The 22096-nt window shown below is 35.9% G+C and overlaps 2 protein-coding genes across 5 annotated transcripts; one reads left to right on the plus strand and one right to left on the minus strand.

Moving 5' to 3' along the window:
* The first annotated feature begins 442 nt into the window (after positions 1-442).
* Positions 443-17280, plus strand: su(r) (suppressor of rudimentary). 2 transcript variants are annotated; one of them, XM_053751438.2, is made up of 24 exons: positions 450-600; positions 2474-2546; positions 2685-2795; positions 4142-4312; positions 4529-4690; positions 5162-5349; positions 5609-5735; positions 6011-6161; positions 6495-6664; positions 6954-7031; positions 7803-7935; positions 8483-8667; positions 9069-9157; positions 9948-10065; positions 10558-10722; positions 11463-11615; positions 12096-12216; positions 12523-12606; positions 13466-13644; positions 14116-14292; positions 15605-15838; positions 16446-16510; positions 16912-17004; positions 17126-17280. In XM_053751438.2, the coding sequence occupies exons 2-24, from the start codon at positions 2544-2546 to the stop codon at positions 17211-17213; spliced, it is 3045 nt and encodes a 1014-aa protein (XP_053607413.1). In that variant the 5' UTR covers positions 450-600; positions 2474-2543; the 3' UTR covers positions 17214-17280. The 2 variants fall into 2 exon arrangements, with proteins under 2 accessions (XP_053607412.1, XP_053607413.1); XM_053751437.1 differs by lacking the exon at positions 2474-2546 and having other exon boundaries at positions 443-600.
* Positions 17227-21834, minus strand: FucTB (alpha1,3-fucosyltransferase B). Of its 3 annotated transcripts, none has more exons than XM_053751440.1 (4): positions 21629-21834; positions 21272-21345; positions 20201-20888; positions 17227-19003 (listed from the first exon to the last, which is right to left on the minus strand). In XM_053751440.1, exon 4 carries the CDS (start codon positions 18572-18574, stop codon positions 17267-17269), a length of 1308 nt encoding a protein of 435 aa, XP_053607415.1. In that variant the 5' UTR covers positions 18575-19003; positions 20201-20888; positions 21272-21345; positions 21629-21834; the 3' UTR covers positions 17227-17266. The 3 variants fall into 3 exon arrangements, with proteins under 3 accessions (XP_053607415.1, XP_053607416.1, XP_053607417.1); XM_053751441.1 differs by having other exon boundaries at positions 20168-20888; XM_053751442.1 differs by lacking the exon at positions 20201-20888.
* Positions 21835-22096: the final 262 nt, after the last annotated feature.

Consider the following 22096-nt stretch of genomic DNA (forward strand, 5'->3'; position numbering starts at 1 on the left):
GCAATGAATTTGGGTAGGTTGATGTGCTGTTGACTATACAAGCGACTATACTCGTATAATAATGTACTATGCAACAATGTTGGAGTACAGATACATCGATTTTTTTGTATTTTTGGTGTGTTCAAAAATAATTTTTAAAGAACTTTTTCCACTTTGCACGAAAATAATTGAAGAAGATAGAAATGTTGGCTACTTTGTATCCTCCTTGATTTTTTTTGTAGTATTTAAAGTGTCCACCATGTCGATGTGGAATTTTGACTAAGTACTATGTACTTCAAAATTTCAGTAATCTGACAATTAACGTAGTTCTATTTCAGTCAATACTACATTTCAATATTAAACTGGCATTAATTCCTATAACGTGCTATGTACTACGTTGGTTACATAAATAGACAGCAATATTATGAAGTTAGCAATGTTTTATCTGCGCTTCTCACAAAGTTAAAACGTATTAGTCGTAAGTGGGCGCTGCCAGTGAGCGGTCCCCTGCGTCTGCGCATATTTTAAAAATAAAATCGCTTTGTTTACATTTTTAATTCAGTTTTGTGGCCAGTGGCAAATATGGCGAAACTTTTAAGCAAAGAATTACCTGATATTGAGGTACGTATGATTGTTTTACCTTAGCGAGTGTGTATGAAGGGCAAATGTGGAATTATAGTTTATCAAAAATACGATGCACTTTAGATATTTAGTATTAAATAATCATAATAAATAATAAAAAAAAAATAAAACTCTTCAGACACTCAAGTCCATTACACATTTAAATTTTTACAAAATTATTAAAATATTATTTTATTACAAGTGTACGTAATATATTTATTATTTTGCTTTTAATTTTTTCAACCAGTTATGAAATTTTGGGATGCCATATACAGAACATTTTCATACGTATACCTATTTCAAAGTTTAATTGGCGACAATTCTCCATTGACAAAACTAGTTTCTTATATGATTTAACGATAAATATTTACATTGTAAATGACTACACAAATATAGCATATAACATAACAATAATAATGAGATTCTAGCGAGGTCAGTCGAGTTTATCTGATAAGGTTAGGTTGTGTTTGTTATCTATGTTATACTGAGAAACAATGGGAGAAATTCAACTAATTAAAATCTGGGCGAATGAAGGTCGACGATCAGGTACCAATGTGATCAGACCGCAATTTGAAAATGTATAGGATGAATCATATGATATGTTACCAGACCGGAATAACTAGCTATACTACTATTGTTTATTCTGAAATCCCTACGGTGTCTATGCACGGGGAGTATTCAGCATTTATATCTAGACTTTATTTATACACTAGCTTTTACTCGTGGCTTCACCCGGGTGTACATCCCCCATTATATAGTAATCTGAGGGTGGATTTTTGAAAAAAATTAGCCTATGTTTGAACGGGAGTCTAACTACAGGCATATCATTTTCGTCAAAATCGGTCCAGCGGTTTAGCCGTGAAAGCGAACAGACTTTCGCATTTATATATATCGTATATCGATATTTTATATGACGAATGCTTAATCGATTGCGAGCAAAGCCGCTGTCAAAAATAATATCGGATAAATTCAGTCAAGTTTTTGTACGTTCAGATAGATGTTCTTGGGGTTAGTAACAAACGTGTTTTTCGTTTACGAAGATAGTGATATAAATGTATTTATTTTGTTTTAATCTTGTTACCAAATCGATATGACAAAGTATGGCATTGAGATTTGATAACTGGGCATATCATGCATTATACATTTCTGGTTTAATTGAAAATAAAATCCGATATGAGTTACAGTAAATTTGCCCTGCTTAGAAGTGGGTTGTAAGGTCAACTTTCATAAACAGAGTTTAAATTGCATGAAGACGAGGGTTCCAGTAGGTAAATCCACGAGTTAACAATGAGATTATGCAAACAATGCCCTAAAGCTGGAAAAACTTTATTTTCCTAACTAGGTGAATGCAATATGACCAAAATAACACAGTCCTAGGACTGTGTTGAATCGGTGGTGTTGTAATGGCAGAGGTCGTCGTGTGTAATGATGGCCATTCTCCACGTAACCCGTGCTCATGCATGATGTGGACGTGTACGTTTATTACATGGAGTATAACCTAAACGTGACTTGACCGTAAACGCAGAAGCTGCGAGAGCCACCTGTCGCAGCTTCTGTGTTTACTCTGTTTCTGCATTTTATCACACACAACAGATATAGTAAATTAGCTGTTGCTCGCAGCGGTATATAGGTATCTATTTAAAGTTTCATCAAAATCGGCCCAATTGTTTATCCGTGGGCTTTCACGGCTAAATAGACAGACAGAAAAAGGGACCGACAGGTAGGTAAGACTTTCGAATTTATTATATTACTAGCTATTTATTATATTACCCGCGGCTCCGCCCGCGTGTGTTTCTCACGGAAACAGTTTTTTCGGGATAATGTCCCAATGTCCTTCTCTGTACTTTGAACTAATGTGTATGCAAACTTTTAGGAACTTTGGTTTAGTAGGTAGACCGTGAAGAGTTATCCTACAAACATACTTTCGCGTTTATAATTTGCTCATGGTAAGTGTAGTAAATTATTAATGTTTATTTAAATTCAAATTCAAAACATTTATTCAGAAATTAGACCTTCACAGGCACTTTTTCTCGTCAATATTTATAGTTATTTCTCACAAGCTACAAACTACTTTTACTTTGCAGAACCTATTGAAATTGAACCCAACGGTCAAGCCCTACACTAACCTGGTGCCGTCTGCGCAGACTAAGAAAAATAAGCAGCATTGGAAGAGAAATGCCGACAGGAAGTGCTATGCAAGTTCCTTTAATATTTTATAACAAGCTTTTATTTCACACTAAGCAGCAGATATCTTTAACCGATTGCGCTGAAATCGTGTATACACACGTTTAGATTGTTATTATCATACGCATGACCATTAGGGGGTGAACCCAGGATCAGCTCCCGACGGGAAACTGCTCAATGGTTTACTGAAGAAGAAGAACGACCAGGTTCACGTTACGATTCTGCAAAAACTATTTCGCGGGCAAAGCATTTTGAAATCATATCGTATCGTAACTGGCTTACTGCAGGAAGGAAACGAGTAATGTCGCTTTGAACGCAGGGTCACTCCACTAGTCTGTTTTGTTCAAATGACAGTTTACGATAAGACACATTTAAGAATTTCATTATTTATCTAGGGAGATAAATTATGAAATTCTGTCCGTTCCGTCAGCTATTTGACATGTTTCGTTAACCTTTCCTAATACTTATCTGGAAGATACAGGCTAAAGATGAAGTAACTATAGAGACCAAGCTTCATACGTTCGCGACAAGCGTTGTAACATTTTTTTTGGTTTATGCTTGAATTTCCACTTATTGCAACCATTATATATTTAATCTTATTTTCGTTGGACTGATGCTAATTGCTCATTGATTTCTCTTTTTAACGTATTGCTCTGCGTTTAATTTTATATTAATATGTCCACGAAAATATTGCTTGCATTTAACTGCCTCGGCTTCACATGATCGTCAACGTAGGTAAACTTAAAATTTGTAAGCAAAGTTTTGGCTTTTAAAGCTTGGACTCTACTGCTTCTCTGCACTGCTTAAATAATATGTCCAAATGTGATATAACAATAATAATCTTTGTTAAATAATGTAGATAAACAAGTCAATGTATATCTATTCACATAGAAAGTTTAGTAATTAAATACGCATTTGATTATTGTATTTGAAAATTTTAATAACTTTATCAGAAAAATAACATATTTGTTGCCATCTATAGTGGTATATTTTGTATGTATGTACAAGTTTAAAATAGTTCATATTATTTCACTTTATAGTCTCTCACATCATTCCGTGGTTACTTTCTCAGCCATAGAAGTCCAGAGTTCACTTTTCTAAGTTGTCAGATCATTGATTTTTATTACAATCCTGTTTAAAATAAACAGATAAATATACGCATATTTAACTGTTTATTTTAAACATGGGCTGGACATATTTAAGCACGCGCTTATATGTCTTCACTACTAAGGAAGTGGAGAAAAAATGTAGGAAGACTGCGGCTTAGGAATAACCAGGAAAAAACTCCCGTTAACCTGTGTTAACGGGAGTTTTTCTCTGTAGAAAAACGTGCTTAATAATATGAAATGAATTACAGGCATGTCCTTCTTTGACGAAGAATTTCGACGACATAAAACATACAACTCTATCGGAGAGGGGCGCTTTGAAAGAAGCCGCGCGTTGTCTCAAATGCGCCGACGCACCGTGCCAGAAGTCGTGCCCCACTCAGATCGACGTCAAGAGTTTCATCTCCAGTATCAGTACCAAGGTTGGTGAACGTCACTCTCTTCTAGTTCTTCGCTAAAAAAATTTTCGAAAATACGATAGGGAAAAGAAATAGTCGCCTAGCTATCTGTTATTTTTACATTTTTATATAATGTTGTTATTTTTAATACTTAGAAGACCAAATACTTCTATCACTGACGCCCTTACATGGCGACCCAACCAAAAAACAACAAAAAACAATTTGAAAAAATCGCCGCAGAACTACTATGGCGCGGCCAAGGCGATCCTATCGGACAACCCACTGGGTCTCACATGTGGTATGGTGTGTCCCACTAGCGACCTATGTGTGGGGGGCTGTAACCTCCACGCCTCCGAGGAAGGGGCCATCAACATCGGTGGGCTTCAGCACTTTGCTGTTGACGTAAGTCGCTTTATTTCTTGTTTTTATTAAGATACAGACAAATATGCTGATTATTCACTAGTTTGTAAGGTTATTGTCGCTAAGTGACCGCCGATTATTCTCATGGCAGTCTTGCCATTTTACAAGATCATAATACTATACAAAATATTTTGCTGAATATAAAATAAAACATGCATTTACAAACTTGTCAATATATGCGCAAGGCGTTGCACCGTTGTAGCTATTTAAAACCAATGGTTCAAAATATGTAATTAAAGATACTCAAGAATATATTACATTTTATTTAACTTTGCATTTGTAACCAGTCTCTCTATAAACTGAATGAGAAAATAATGACGGTGCTATGTCCACTGTACTATGTCCACTTGGCTGGCAACACTTCAATTTTCTTCTTTTAGACTGTCACACAGGCATATAGCAACAATAAAAGCTTGTGCCAAAAATATCTTTTTCTTAATTATTTTATTCCAGGTATTCGTGAAAATGGGCATCCCCCAAACGTTAGATCCAAATCGCAAGCCTTTGCCCAATGGCGGCGATCAGAAGATAGCCCTCATGGGAGGAGGGCCGGCAAGCATCAGCTGTGCTTGCTTCCTCGCCAGGCTGGGCTATCGTGACGTCACTGTCTATGAGAAGGAGAAGTACTTGGGCGGCCTCAGGTAAGGATGATGTGATGTACGACTGTGTAGTCAGTGCGGTGGAACATCAATAAGTTTGGCTGTGGTGTACAGTTACATGCGGGGGTGGGGCATGTAACCTTACCTTAAATCATTTGGGCGGACTTAGGTCATGGTCACCAGGTATATTAAATTAATAAAGGTTGAGAAATAGCCTTGTAACTGTGACCTTGTAATTGTATCACACGCGATAACAGAAGAATGTGTCTTTACACTCGACTAAAATATTCATTTCTTGCAGCTCCTCCGAAATACCCCAATACCGGTTACCTTACGACGTGGTGCAGTTTGAAGTGGACCTGGTCAAAAACCTCGGTGTCAAGTTCGAAACTGGCAGGAAATTGTCTACTAAAGATATCACTGTTGATGTGAGTCATCAATTGATACTATAGTATACCTACTTGAATTTTAGTGTAGGGCTCCGCAAACCAGCACACTAGCGCAGCAACACATATATGATCGAAACACTAGATAATGATTTTTTTAGAAGGTGTTATATAGTTTTATATTTAAAAAATCTGAGTAAATTTAGATATTGATAAATATGTAATGGCGGCGCTGGTATACGCATATGTAGCTCCTTCATTCTCTCTGACTTTTCTTAATAAGTTAGAAAAAAAGTAATTGCTTTTTATGTTTCCAGGGTCTACTGAAAGAAGGGACTGATGCAATATTCCTAGGCATTGGGCTGCCGGAGCCCAAAATCGAACCCATCTTCAAAGATCTTACGCAAGAAATGGGCTTTTACACTAGTAAAAGTTTTCTGCCTCTAGTCTCAAAGGGCAGTAAAAGAGGTTAATATATATTTTAAAGTTTTCAATTATTAATTAACTAAGCTTAATACTTATTAATTAATTAGCTAAGCCTATCTATAAATGAGTACAGTCTGTCTACAAATTATAATTTATCTCCACTAGTTTGCGCTAGTGGAAAGTTAAGACCAAAATGATTGAGGTCCTTAATTGGATATGACGGGGTTTATCAAATAAAAAAAAGTCAAGTAATTAATTTAGAAATCAGACCAGGCACTTTCTCACGTCAAATTTTATATTATATAGTAATTTCTCGAAAAGCTACAAAGTACTGGCTATCTCTATCTATGTACGTAAATAACAATATTCTTGCAGGAATGTGCGCCTGCAAGTCCCCCCTCCCTGAGCTATACGGGTCAGTGGTAGTACTCGGGGCGGGCGACACTGCGTTCGACTGTGCGACGTCGGCATTGCGTTGCGGCGCTCGCAGAGTATTCGTGTGCTTCAGAAAGGGGTTCAACCACATCCGAGCTGTGCCTGAAGAGGTCAGTGCATAAAAACAAAGTAAAGCGCTTTCAAATTTCCTCTCCCTGAGCTGTAGAAGCGAAATTTTTTAGTGGGTTTGCAATTCACAACCCTTTCAAAATTGTGTTATGATATAGTGGTGTGATAATACTTTCGTGTTAGTAGCGTGTTTGTAACTAAGATCTATTAATTTAGAATACATTCATAAGAATTAGACGAAAATTATTGGTTTTTAAAAGATCAATTTTAATCTCTCTCTCTTCAAAGAAAACTCATATAAATAAGTCTCGTTATTTTTTAAAATTTCAGGTGGATTTGGCAAAGGAAGAAAAATGTGAATTCATGCCGTTTGTAGCACCCAAAGAAGTAATAGTCAAAGACGGAAAGGTAAGTTTTAATTGTTTTTTCAATATGAGAATGTCTTCTGTGATAAAGTGACATGATGTCTTTTTGGGTCACTTGGGTGCTGCATAAAACTAGCCGTCGTGTTACGTTCAATCGATTCGGATGTGTCGAGGTGTGCGGACATGTGCAGTTAGTGCGGTGGAACATCAGTGAGTCTGGCTGTGATGTACAGTTAATGCGGAGGAAGTGTATGTAACCTTGCCGTAAATCCTTGTCAGGATTGTTGGAATAGTTGTGTCACGGGCACATCGTATTTCCTATGAATTTTTTTAAACAGACTAGCGAACCGTTCCACCTTCGCTCCCACCTAAACCTTGAATTGAATTTAAAATATCCGCATTAAAATCTGGTGCATAGTTTTAAAGATCTAAACATACATATGGACAGACAGACAGCGGGTAACTATTTTGTTTTATACTATGTAGTAATAGACAGTGATTTTGATCTAGTTCTTTTTTTGTTTGAAAGGTGGCGAGAGAGTTCTTAGCTATGATTTATTGTCACGGATTTTGTAAATCCTAACTAATATTCTAAATGCGACAGTAAATTTATTTGTTACCTCTTCAGGCTCTGTCTACTCGACCAATCTTCATGAGATTATGCACACATTTAGTTTGAAGTATTGAGAAGGACACAGGGACATATACATTTCATCCCGGAAAAATAAATGTTTCCATGGGAAATGTACACGGGTCGCAAGCCGTGGGCAAAAGCTATTTTTTATAGTTGTGTAAATTATGTTATGTATATCAGATCAGTGGGCTAAGAATGTGCCGCACGGAGCAGATGGACAGCGGGGAGTGGGTCACCGACGATGAACAAGTGGTGACGGTCAAAGCCAACTTCATCATCTCCGCATTTGGCTCCGGGTTGTATGACAAAGATGGTAAATTAATGACTATTATAGCTGTGCCGTCGCTTCTTCTGTGCGGATATTGTGATAGCTTTGCTCATAATTGATTTTCAAATCTAATTGAAAACTCTATATAAATAACTAGAAGTTTGTTCATGAGAAAAAATGTAAAAAAAATAGCATAAATGCGAATGAACGTAATTAGTATCTCAATTTTTTCAAATTTCATTAAAATCGGCCAAGATTCGTCGAAATTGATATACTCGTAGTTATAATTCTCTCAGTCTCCTGCAGATGAATGAGAAGACTATTGCAGGCTTATATACATTTAGCTTATCAAGAAAATTAAGAGGGATTTTCTGGATTTTTTTTTGGTGAAAATATGATACAGTCTGTCAATGAAGTGTACAAAACGGATTTTAAACGAACTACATTTTTTGTCATTGCAATACCAAATAGAATGGTCAAGATTGGTTGATAAACGCCCAGTGTTGCCAGCCAACAGGAGGCAGCGCCCACATAAATTTATTTTCTTCATATTCTTGTCAGACTGTAATTGAAACATAATTCCATTCTCCAGTGAAAGAAGCAATGTCCGGCGTCAAGTTCAACGACTGGGGCATGCCAATAGTAGACAAAGCGACCATGCAAACAAACTTGCCTCAGGTATTCGTAGGCGGGGACCTCGCAGATGTCGCCGAGACCACTGTGGAGAGCGTCAATGATGGGAAAACTGCCGCTTGGTATATGCATTGCTATTTGCAGGTACTAAATTGTTATTGTTCGGAGATAATAAATACATTTGAACAGCAATAGGATCGCAGTCCGCTCGGGAACTGAGGGGTCAATTAGTCAAATATGAAAGTTTGTTTTAGAAAATCTAATTTGTTTGGCAAATTTAAAAACTCATATAAAATTATAAAATTTAAACGATGAATTGGTAAATAAATGGAATACAGCACTTTTTGCTCTCTTTTACTTCCAATTAAAACCTATTGTGATAGAAAAGAACATACATTTTCGACTTTTCATACTAAGTCGAATCACCTGATTATATGAGATTGTTTTTCTATTAGTGATAATTTTGATACCTATATAAATAGGGCAGCTATTTCGACATTCAAACCTACAGTGAAAATGTATAATTGTATCTTTTCCCTCAATAGGGCCTACCATTCGACTCCCCTCCGGAGCTGCCGAAGTTTCATTGCCCTATCGATGACGTGGACCTTTCAGTGGAAGTCTGCGGTATCAGGTAAAACAAGTATATCCATGTGATAATACTAGCTGAGATGCGCTACGAACCAAAAAGGAAAATCCTCAGTTTGATTAAAACATGTTAATTATTTACTAATTAATCGTCTTGAAAAAGATCTACTAGACTGAAGGTATAGTCCATTTTTCCGTCGATAATAGCTGATAAAACCCGTATTTTTCTTATAGGGGGCATCTTATTGCCATTTCTATAACAAAAGTTGGTTGACCATACGCGGGGTTGAGGAAGACGTGTGGGGGCAAACACTTCCGGCCTGTTTGTGCGCCTGTTATTATAGTCGTGCTCAAGTTGATACACATGGTCCACGAGATGCGCTCATCAACATAGAATGGAAATAATGCAATATTTGGCACTGATAAAATTAAAAATTATTTCTTCTACTTAGGATGATATACCTACATCGCTTATTGATGTCAAAAATTTACTTAAAACGATGTCTACCGCCGTCTTCCAACACGCGTCTTCGAAGGCGCACGTGAAGAAGAAGCGGCGCAACAAAACAGCTTATTAGACAGTGTAAAGCTGTGCCGGGTAGTAATGTCACGTAAAGAAATAATTTATTAATAATGGAGATAATTAATAATGGTGCAAATTCAATAATTAATAATGAAGGCAGTGTATTAAGAATGATATATGAAAGGCTTAAAAGTGAATGAAGGTATCACAGGAAATAGACAGTTGTGGATTAAAAAGACATTATGCACTGCCCCCATTTAAAATTGGATTTGGTCAAGAACGAGTAGATGCAGAAAATAATTATATGTTCTAGATTTGAGAACCCATTTGGGTTAGCGTCGGCGCCCCCCACAACCAGCACTGCCATGATCCGTCGCGCGTTCTTGCAAGGATGGGGCTTCGCCGTCACCAAGACCTTTGGGCTTGACAAGGTCAACTTTTTTACATTGATTGATATTTTTTTACTCTTTCTCTCTCTCTCTCTCTCATTTGAGCGATTTCTTTGTTCGTTCATCAGCCGTTGAGCGTCGGAGCCAAGGGTTCGCTTTCCTACTTTGGTCATCGGCATCCCTAGTTGTCAGACCATTGTCACGCGAATCATCCTTAACGACATCAAGCCAGCATTTCTTGGGTTTTCCCCTTCTGCCAGGGCCAGGCGGGAGCGGCATAGCCCAGACATTTGTTCCTTACGTAAATTTACTTATTGATTGACTAGCAGCGCCGCGGGTTTCGCTCCTGTGGGAATTTCAAAATAAAATTACCCTATGAGTTATTCTACCAGTGTACTAAATTTCATAATAATCCGTCCAGTAGGTTTAAGTCCAGTAGAAACTTATGTTTCTACATAACATTATACATTCTGTATGTACAGCCTCACAAACTTTCGCATTTATAATATAAGCAGGATTTATTGAACTTTACAGGATCTAGTAACGAACGTGTCCCCCCGCATAGTCCGCGGGGTGACGTCAGGAGACAACTACGGCCCGGGGCAGGGCTCCTTCCTCAACATCGAGCTCATTTCAGAGAAGTGTGAGGCGTACTGGTGCCAGAGCATCGCTGAGCTGAAGAAGGACTTCCCTACTAAAGTAAATAATATTTTAATAATATTGGGTTTTTGTACTGTGTGCTGTATTTATGTTACTACCTGAAATAAAATTATGAAATTAAATATTATCTAAGACCAGAGACAGCGATACATGGAAAGAGAGTGGGAAGGCTTTTGCCCAGCAGTGGGACATGATATAGGTATTTAAAAAATATTCTTTATGTATATATAATAATCATTCATGATTTATTTACTTTTCAAGCGTTAAGCTAGCAAGTAATGATTGTGCCTGACAGACCACCTTCATATAACAAATTTTTTTATATATATAACATTATTTTCTTGTTGTTATATATTATTATATTTCTCGATGGAAAAATTAATCTTGTGTATTTCGTTATTATCATTATTACTTCCTTGCAGTTCTTTAGGAGAATTATGAACAAAAAAATAAAAGTTTGTCTGTTTGTAACCCATTAGGGTTACCAAAGAAAAAAAAATCTGATTTTTTTCTTCTTCACTATTAGTATTATGAAATCTGTGCTATTACATTATCGGAGGGCATGGCGGATAATAACTAATTCTTTCTTACTTTTCGAGTGTGTTCGCTAACACGCTGGTGCCAGACTTTATTCAAGTCGTCTACAGGCATGTGACACTTATAATAACTAATAGCATCGTGGCACTAAGCATCACACTACGTCATTTTTCCTTTATCTGTTTAATAAATAAAATAAATGTCCCGATTAGTGTGACACAGAATTTTTCAATTTTTACCAGGTGGTGATAGCGTCGATCATGTGTTCGTATAACGAAGCCGATTGGACGGAGCTAGCGCAGAAGGCGGAAGCGGCGGGGGCCGACGCTCTGGAGCTCAACCTCTCGTGTCCCCACGGCATGGGGGAGTCCGGTATGGGGCTCGCTTGTGGACAGGTCTGTACACCACTATTATTCTAAACTTGTTGCACCGATATAGCAGGAAAACGGACTTTGAGCTGTAACGCTTATTGGCTGAGGTAGAAGCCTAGAAAATATTCAGTTTCAACTAAACTCGTGGTATTCAGCAAAGGTCTTGTAAACAGGTTAAACAATTTATAAAATGTAAAAGTATATATAATGCGATAAAGCAAAAAAGTAAAATCTTCGTCTAATCCAGCCAGTTATTTAATTGACCAATACAAACAATAGCTTACATCTGCGAATATTAGAATGCTTATTTATAATATTATTGTTAATTTTCTCGAATGCAATCGAAATGAAAAGTAGAGTAATTTAATTTAAGTAGGTACCTCTATCGTAAATTGATGTATGAAATATCAATTTGCAAAATGCTTTTACGATGTTGATGTGTTACCTACACATCTACTATTTCTCGATCGATTACTCATTTCAACGAAACTATATAATGTCCAGGATCCCGTGCTAGTGAAGGGCATCGCGCAGTGGGTGCGCAAAGCTGTGAAGATTCCATTCTTCGTGAAACTGACACCCAACATCACTGACATCGTGAGCATTGCCGAGGCGGCCTACCAAGGTGAGGAAATTATATAATTTTTCACTGTTCATTCACGAAAACTTAGCTTAATAAAACTCTATCTACGCTATTTCGGGATATCTTGAAGCCTTTAGGCATACTCATCCTTGTAGCTATAAATTATTCAAATCATATAAAAGGTATTTTTCGAGATTAAATAAAAATTCGAGAAATATAGAGGAGTAGCGTTTTGCTGAAATTCCTACGAGAACAGGAAGAACAGTATTTATACGCATGTATGTGTCACGCACGGGCACTAGCTAACAGTAAATAAAATACATTAAAATAGTGGTATTTTCAATGAAGGTGGTGCGGACGGGGTGTCAGCAATCAACACGGTGTCCGGGCTCATGTCCGTCAGACCTGACGCGACCCCGTGGCCCGCGGTCGGTGTGTATCAAACATTTTTTTTAAACAATTTTCATTTTATTATTATTTTCAAAAATAAGTTAAAAAGCTTGTGTGACATGTATAAAAAATCCATTAACACAACTTTTGTCTTACTTTTATTAAAGACTGCAAATCGAATTGAATCTGTAAGGATTCTGTAAGGAGGACAAAAACCTTATATATATATAAGGTTTTTGTACTAGTGCTGCGATTTATCGTGATGACAACGAAGACGTACATAATATTCTTTATTTGAAAAGTTTAAAACCACAGATACTATACCTACTAAAAAGCTACCGTTAAAAAGAAATGTCCATATTTTATTTGGTAAAGTTTTGAAATGACTAATTGTAAATAACTTGAACAAACAAGACCGCGAGAAATACACTGATTAAAAACCACAGATTTATTCCAAATAAAATATCTAAATTAATCGTATAGGTTTTATTACGAGTTCCGAAAAAACTAAGGGCCTGTTTCATCGCTCGCTGATAAAGAATAAAATAACCTATATTTAACATATTGAACAGATAGCGTAGAAATTGTATTTTATAGTGTTGAATAGAGTTAACTGGCCGATCACATCGGACAATTCGATCGTCGAATTCACCACTTGCACTTGGTGAAGGAAAATATCGTGAGGAAACCTGCACACTGGTGGACAGTTTAGTTCACTAGTGTGTATGCGACTACCTGCCACTAGGTGGCGGTAAGCAGTCGTAAAAGATGATGCCGATGCAGATGCCTTTAGGCGACTAGAATAAAACTGACACCAGTATTAGCAATAACAAACAAAATATGATGATGATCAGAAAGGTAGGTAGTAGGTCCTAATTGAAGTATAACTTTTTCAATCAAGGCCGCGAGAAACACACGACATACGGCGGCGTATCGGGCAACGCGACTCGCCCGATGGGCCTCCGTGCAGTGTCCGCTATCGGCAACAAACTGCCCGGCTTCCCCATACTGGGCATCGGCGGCATTGACTCCGCTGACTCCGCGCTGCAGTTCATTATGTGTGGCGCTCCTGTCGTACAGGTAACTTTACAAACTTGTGAAAATATGTTACGAAACCTCTTTAATCTGAGTGATATCTTAGTTCCTAAAGCCATAGTGGAACTTTTTCTACGCGATGAACCATTTCAGCTGTGTGTAAATAAACTTGTTTAAACAGATGAGAAACCAACTAAGCTATATACAAACTTGTTTAAACAGAGATGAGAAACCATTTAAGCCATATGTAAACTTGTTTAAAGAGGTGAGAAACTGTCTCAACTTCGAAAAACTAATTAAAATAGGGGGAAAGTAACATTCAAGTAGGAATTATTCCGACTCAACATTTTCATTTCACAATTTCGTATCTCCGATTATCTTTTTCTATAGGCGTAATTGAGTCAATTTTTTTATGTCGACTGTTATGTCACTATCCCCCGTTTTGTGTGATAACCCTGTTTCCTTTATTTCATTTAAAAAAAACCTTTTTTATTAAGTCCTATTTCCCTCTTTTAGATCTGCAGCGCAGTCCAAAACCAAGACTTCACTGTAGTGGAGGACTACATAACTGGTCTGAAGGCGCTCCTGTATCTGCGCTCCAGAGGCCTCGACGGCTGGAGCGGCCAGTCGCCGCCGAAATTAAAACATCAGAAAGGGAAACCTGTGCAGACATTGTATGATAAAGATGGCAAGGTAACTGGATACTCTCCAACTAGTCAAATCAAATATTAATATAAATATAAATTTTTTCCAATGTTCCAAAAACAAAATTTTATATGGAGCTTGTATGACAGTAATGTATTGTGTTGTGACGTCACGGATTTTGAAATCCAAAAGCATTCCTAATATATTTTAAAGGAGACCGGAAAATAATAAATCTTGTAATTAACAAAACTGTGGGCGAAATACGTGTTTGCATTTCACTTCGCACCATCGAATCGATTTGAAGTGAGACGCAGCGAACCAATCACATTGCAGTGTGGTTGTCGTTGGGTCGCAATGGCGCACTCGTACTAACCCCTCTGATCAAATATAGTGTCATTTAATTATTTAGTATTTGGTTATTTAAATGCCTATCTGATTTTCGAGCATCAATTCACGATCCTTGTACGTCTCGAACGTCGAAATGTAGAAATAGTTATAATATAATAGTCTCTGGATAAAATCCAGAGATTACAAAAATTATTTAGATGAAGATCAGGTTAGGTGATTATATGTAAAATGACGGCCAATATAGTTTACCGTTTGCGACAAACCATATCGAGTTGTTAAATAGTTCAGCGCCATCTAAAGGGTTATTATAGAAGCATGAAACGAGACATTTCAGAACCAGGTGAAGAACTGATAATAGACAAATATGGACATGTAAAGGAGCGAAAATGTCTACCGGTTTATAGAATTTTTACAATTATTAATAATTAATAACATTATTCAAGTCGTCTTAAAAAAACGTCTCAAAACCTGACGAGACCTGGCTTTCACACAATGAGAAACTTAAAAACGAATTAAACACATTGAGAAGCCCCTTTACATTGTATAAATATATCGATGTAATAAAATGTAACTATATAAAAATATAATAAGGAAAGGAAGTTCTAAATGCCACGTCAGCTGCCATGAAGATAATCTGACACCAGTGCTAGCAATAACACACTTGGACATATTTTACTACTTTTCAAGAAAAGAAAAATAAGGTATATACGAATTAAGATTTGCTTTTAAAGTCTGCTTTAGTTGTTCAATGTATATGGAGTGAAATAAAATATAATAATATGAAAAATCGTGAAAATGAACACCGCATCTTGTTGAAAAATTAAATCACGTGTGTAATCGTCAAGTTTTGCAATGCACGTATTGAATTTAGTATCTAACTTGACGTTCACGTGAATTCTATTAGATATTCATAACTGTGGTCACTATATTTAGATGAAATTAACATTACCTAACATTCTTTTCATGGCATATGGTAATAAAAACCAATAGGCTTTATACTCTTTCTTTCCAGGTGCTCGCACATTTCGGTCCGTACGGCAAGGAGCGCGAAGAAATCCTCCACGAGCTCAGGCTGAAGTCGGACTTGCTCGGCGACAATAAGGTCGAGAATCATCTGGCAGCTAACGGCGTCAACGGCCACCCGTCGGTGCCGGGTATAAAGGACGTCTTGGGTGAAGCCCTACCTAGGATTGGCACTTACAAACATTTGGATAACACCAAGCAAGTTGTGGCTTTGATTGATGATGTAAGTTTTTAAACTAGCTATATACTCGCTGCATTATAGTTGAACAAACTTGAAACACTATGTACCTAAGTTTTGCCCTATGTTTTTCGCTATCCGTAGAGGGTTAAAATTCCAAAGTTACAATGAATTCAGAATTGTTTTTTTTTTTCTTGCCTGTATGTTAATAATTTAATTACCAATGAGTTTATTTTTCAGTTTTTTTCTCAAGAGTGTACAGTCGCTCTGAAATGCTAGTAGTTGTAGCTTTGATAATATAATTATTATAGTATATAATAGAACAATTTAATAATTGACGTGCAAAATTGTTTGTCATGATCTGATTTTCTGACTCTCTCACAAAAATAATTATTATATTTATTGTGTCCTCTCATGTCAGTTCCTGAATTTTTAGATTATAATATACTAGCGACTCGGCCCGGGTCACCTTCCACCACCTCTTCTGTGACACTTTCACAAGGGTGTAATATTGCATATTATATATCTAATCTATTTTAAAAAAATCGCATCAAAATCCGTTGCGTAGTTTTAGAAATCTAAGCAAACATAGGTGTTGACAGACAGGGGGAAGTTTGTTTTGTACTATGTCAATAATAATAATCATTTTCAGGACATGTGTATAAACTGCGGTAAATGCTATATGGCATGTGCAGATTCTGGATACCAGGCTATAGAGTAAGTGGCACTAAATGTTCAGTAGTTTTTGATCAAAGACTAGCAAACATTCGTCAATACTTTCTGTGGTCATTTTTTCACTTTGAAATAGATTTGTTTTTCGTATTTGTTACGTCGTCCATGTCGAGCGGTAGTATTCGTGTGGCCGTCTCACTCATAAATCTTACGTGCGAAAGAGATGGCGTTTCCTCGCGGCTTGCGGGTCACCTGTTTCTGTCACACGCAAGATTTGTGAATGAAGACGGGTAGAAGACGCCGCGTGCTCACCCTCGACAGCAGGCGTTTATGGGTTTAACGTCTAGAGATAGACGGCATAGTTTATTTATATACGTCATACCATGTAGTTGACTAAATTTTACCTTTCTTTTTATTATTTTTGGGCTTTTGATCGACTTTTTCAGATTCGACCCTAAAACACACATCCCGCACGTAACAGACGACTGCACTGGATGTACATTATGTTTGTCTGTCTGTCCTATCATCGATTGTATTTCGTAAGTATACTTATAAGACATATTTGTTATAGACTATCAAGTTAGCTACAAATGTTATTAGGTAGGTTGATGTCAGTTATCATTATTAGGTTCATTAATTTTTTGTTTCTTTTTTTTATAGCATGGTGCCAAAGCAGATACCCCACGTAGTCAAAAGAGGGCTTCGTTATAACGTGCTACCTGTATCCCCATTAGACCAGGTGTTCTGAATAAAATAAAATGTCTAAAAAGCAATATAAAAATATATTAACATACAAATATATTATTGTTCAGTTATATTTTTGTATAATTTTTTTACTCTTTCCTTCGCTGCTTGCCATGAATATACCCAATCATTTCTCGGATTGACAGACTGTGTTAATGCTGATATAGGTTTGGGGCAATTATAGTGCTTTTTGCCTACAATACTGACCTTTTCGCTCTTCTGGTGGAGTTTCTTGCAAACTAAGCATTCGAATTTCTTAACGGTCGCCAAAGCATCAAGTTGATATGACCTCAATCTTAATTCCTCTACTAGTTTTTTATTAGTTATTATTTGTTTCGTCTTATGTTCTAAATAACCCTCATATAACGTATCATTTTCCAATAGCAGTTTAATATGATTGTGCAGAACCTCTGGCGTGGGATAATCATTTATTAACACAGCAGAATCAGTGTTAGGAAACCAGTCCTTTACAGACGGCGATCCGAAGTAAATTGGCACAGAACCGACTCTAATCGCGCGCCAAAATTTCTCCGTAATGTAATCATCACAAACACCATTTTCTATAGCGATTACGAACTTGTACCGAGCGACGAATCGCAAAAACTCCTGATTATCCAAATTGTTCAAATAATCCTCCGTAAATTTCGAAGGCAACTCCTTATTATTCAAACATAACCCATACGAGTCTACTTTTATTAGTTTCATTAGCTCTTTCACATACTTATCTCTTTCAGTAGAAGTCTCACAGTCGGACTGAAGGTACATAATCGGAGCTATATCATTTAAATATTTGTTCTTTATGGAAGTTTCGACAAAATATTCCGTGCTTGTTACATCTTTTGCAGAATTTAAATACTGTAAAGGAAATGGCACGTCACTATGCCGACTAAATGTTGACGACAAATTAAAAAGGTTCAACATTTCTTCATGTAGTAGCTCTTCGATGTTTCTCGGCGATTCTTCGTGATACAACCCCCAAAGAATCTTATTTGCGTGTCTAGGCAAAGGCAGATCTTCTATATTGATATTGCTACCATAAAATAAGTATGCATCACTATCTCGAGTACTTTTATCGCAGAACACTTCACATTTCAATTTTTCTGGACAAAATGTGGTCCCTGATGTTCCAGGGAAACCATCGGTCCACCAAACTATGACTGGGTTTGAAGGCGATTCATATTTTTCTTCTTGTTCATAAGTCCAAAATACAATTAATATAAACACTATTAAAACAAGCCACAGCAGTTCTCGCAAAGTCATCCTCGTTAGTCTATTGCACACGGCCATAGGTATTTTCCACAGTATTTTCAATAAGGAAAACACAATAAACTTACGCAGTTTACACAAACAATTTTTACTACTCATTATGGTGTGCGTCAAATCGTTTTATTTATCAACGGAAATTTTTATCAGCTTTCGACTATTATCGTCGTTTCCCTTCAATCCAGAAGCTTTGAAAATAATTTGTCATTCTGTAGTGAGTTAAAAATGAATACCTCGTTCTTTATAAACATAATGGAAGTCCAATCCAAAGGCGATCAAGAGATCAAAATAAAAAAGCCCATAAATAGCTCCCCTTAGTTTACCACAAATAAATAGATTGAATATTGCTAATATCGTCATGAAGAATTCTATGACAAGGTATAACATCTCTGTCTCATTCTGTACCTGGTCCACGAGGTATAGTACCATCAAATGAAAGGACAGCATGACGGTGGGCCCCGCGACCAGGCAATGCATGAGATCCACCGGTTCCACTGCATGAGGTAATATATTGAGGAGTAGCGAAAGTACCTAAAATAAGATACGACCCATTGTATACATTGTCTATGTTTCCAACTTTTCACATGTCTCATTTAGGGATATAATAAATGTGTTTTGTTGCAATTTGATTTAGGATTTAAACAAAGTCTACCATTCTCATGCATTTTTTCCATATATTGAGCATTGTTCTAAATTAATACAGAATTATTTGTTACTGTTTCACACTCTTTAAAGTTTAAATGTAATGTATCCATCAATTTAAAAAGAAAATTGGTAAACAAAATATCTGTAAGCAAGCATGATACTGGCACATAAATACTTATATAGTATAATTCTTTAGTTTAACTTTAGCATATCAAAAATATAGATCTTAATTTCTAACAAATGAAATGTTATCAGTAAAATCCAACAAACTTGTGAGAACCTATCACACCAGGTAGTGGAGGGAATTGAGTATGCACCTCACATCTTGCATACTTAACTACCTTTCCTGCTCTATATAACTAAGTAATAATTTTTTATTTAGTCTCAGAATTTTCTAGACACCTAGCACTTGTAAATTTGGTGGATTACTTAAACTTGTTGCAAGTGATTTCGATGTAAGTGTTTGCATGGTTTAATATGCATACTTCCATAGCAATATTAATAATGCGAAAGTCTGTCTGTCGGTCATGCCTTCAGAACTAAACCACTAGTAGTAGTTAGGTTATGACCCAAATTCAAACCTAGGATACCCCGGCAGAGCAGCAGTAATTTCTAAAAGAACATCATAAACTTGATAAAAAGTTCAAGTATTACATACTCAATAATACAAGCATGCTTTCATAAGCATTTTATTGATAAGTAAATTAATAATTAATCTATTTGGCTAATATAAAACCCCGCTCTTGTATTACATAGTATAAGTCTATGCCTAAAGCAACCAATATGTGAAGGTAGAAAAGGCCGTAGACTGCGCCCGAGGGTGTTATAAATACCATTACGGCCAGGCAATTCATTATAACTACAAATATTTGCATAAATAAATAAAGTTGTTCAGCATGATCATGTACTTGGTCCACCAAGTATAATATTATGAACATTATGGATAGCATCATGGTAGGCGCCGCCACCAGGCAATGTAAGACGCCGGGCTCGACCAGAATAAACGGAATTAACATCAGAAGCAACGATATCACCTAAAATAATACAAACCATGATACTCCAGTGTATTCATTAAAATCTTACCATATGTACTTGCAATGGAATAAAGATAAATATAGATAAAAAATATAGATGTTAATAAATTATACTGTAAATGTAATACGAAATGTTCATATCACGTTTTTCTATTAATTTTATTTATTCTCAACATCATCACATTTAAAGTAGGTAAACAAAGACGTAAACAATTACAAAAAAGCTAGTTATATGTAGAAACGTCAATGTCAGCTTGACAACTGCCTAGTAGGCAAGTGCTATTGATGAGTTGTTATTCGGATTTTTACGATTCATTACCTATCATCAAAGAGATTATTATTCATAAAAAGACATTATTGTGGTAGACATATTATATTTATAAAAATTATAATTTATACACAGCTCAGGCACAACTAAATGTACAACCTCTTTCATTAGCAATCAAAAATAAATCTAATGATAAAGCTGTTAAAAGGGCAAAATAGAACACCCCATAGATTAACCATAACCACACCCTGACAAGATTCAATAAAAAACACTGAACAAATGCACCAAATGTAAATAGTATTTGAAAGAACAAATACATTTTTTCCATAAATAAGGGAACTTTTCTGCGTATGTAAAGAATTATAAATATCAATGATATAACTAGAGTAGGACCAGTTGATATACAATACATATGTCCCCTTGGTTTTGGGATAATTTTTGGTAATATAGTGATTACCGTTGATATTGCCTATAAAAAAATAAACAATCATTATAACTAGGTACCCTTAGTAACATTTCAAAATGTGGTCAATTTTTGTGGTTGAAGTGTAGGTACCAAGGTGTTTGTGTTGACTATTATTATTTGTGTTGACTTGTATTAACTGCAAAAACTTTACAACCGCAAAGATCAACTGAACTTAAAAACAAGAAAGTGCCTAAGACATGGCAAAATTGGCTGCTTTAAAACAGCTTGGCAAATATAAATACCTAATCATATAAAACATCGCTTCGGAGGATTTACAAAACTGATCACACCCACATATTACAATCAACACCACTGACCATTGGAAATTATGTGATGGTAAGATATTTTAAAGGCAAGCCAATACCTAGTAAGTTCGGTATACTTACAAATTCAACCAACTTCATAATAAAAATATTGTATTTTATCAATTCATTCCATTTTTTATCCACAGGAACAGAATCTACAAAATAAAATATTAAAATAAGTACAAACTAAATCTTATTTTAATTAGATCGATGGACAAATAGTGTACATACTTATACATACTTCATATAAAGGTTAAAGTATGCTTTAACATTTTTATGAATAATAGGGTTCTAATATATAAATAACATTGATAATATAAACAACTGGGAATTCATAGTTTTGAATGTTCCAATGTTGCTTAATGAAATAGCTGGTTTTATTGGATGTGGTCTGTATACTTTCTCAAATAGACTAGTATGAAAGAATAATTAGATTACCATTTATTATCATATCAGACATCTTGAGATAATTTATAAGTCTCTTCTATTGAATAAATGTTACTATGTCGTCATTACAATATAGATGTTTATCCTATAAAACTTTATCAAATCAGGTCGCAAAATAAAAATGAAGCACTAGAAAAATATTTTAAACGATATTAAAAATATTTGCAGAAACATGTAGCTTCTGTCAGAAATATTCAACCTTCAAAATTAATTATTTTTCTTTTATTTGCTTACGATTTGAAGAAATAGTTAAGTTTTAATATGCTGTTCCCCATGGAATTAGTAGGTACTACGGAGTACCTACTAATTACATGCTATGCCCAGAATCTCAAATTTCGCAACACAGTATGAAACAGTGTGGTAAAAAGAAAGAAGTATGTTTATTCAACAAAAATACATTCTACCTCGATTATTTTAAATAAAAATAGATTTTTTATCGTTTCTCATCGATTGAGTGCA

Source organism: Plodia interpunctella, chromosome 11, assembly GCF_027563975.2.
Source record: "Plodia interpunctella isolate USDA-ARS_2022_Savannah chromosome 11, ilPloInte3.2, whole genome shotgun sequence".
In the NCBI taxonomy this organism is placed as follows: Eukaryota; Metazoa; Arthropoda; class Insecta; order Lepidoptera; family Pyralidae; genus Plodia; species Plodia interpunctella.

Excerpts from the sequence above, each read along its gene's own strand:
- FucTB (XM_053751442.1), bottom strand. The coding sequence starts at position 18,574 with ATGAGTAGTAAAAATTGTTTGTGTAAACTGCGTAAGTTTATTGTGTTT.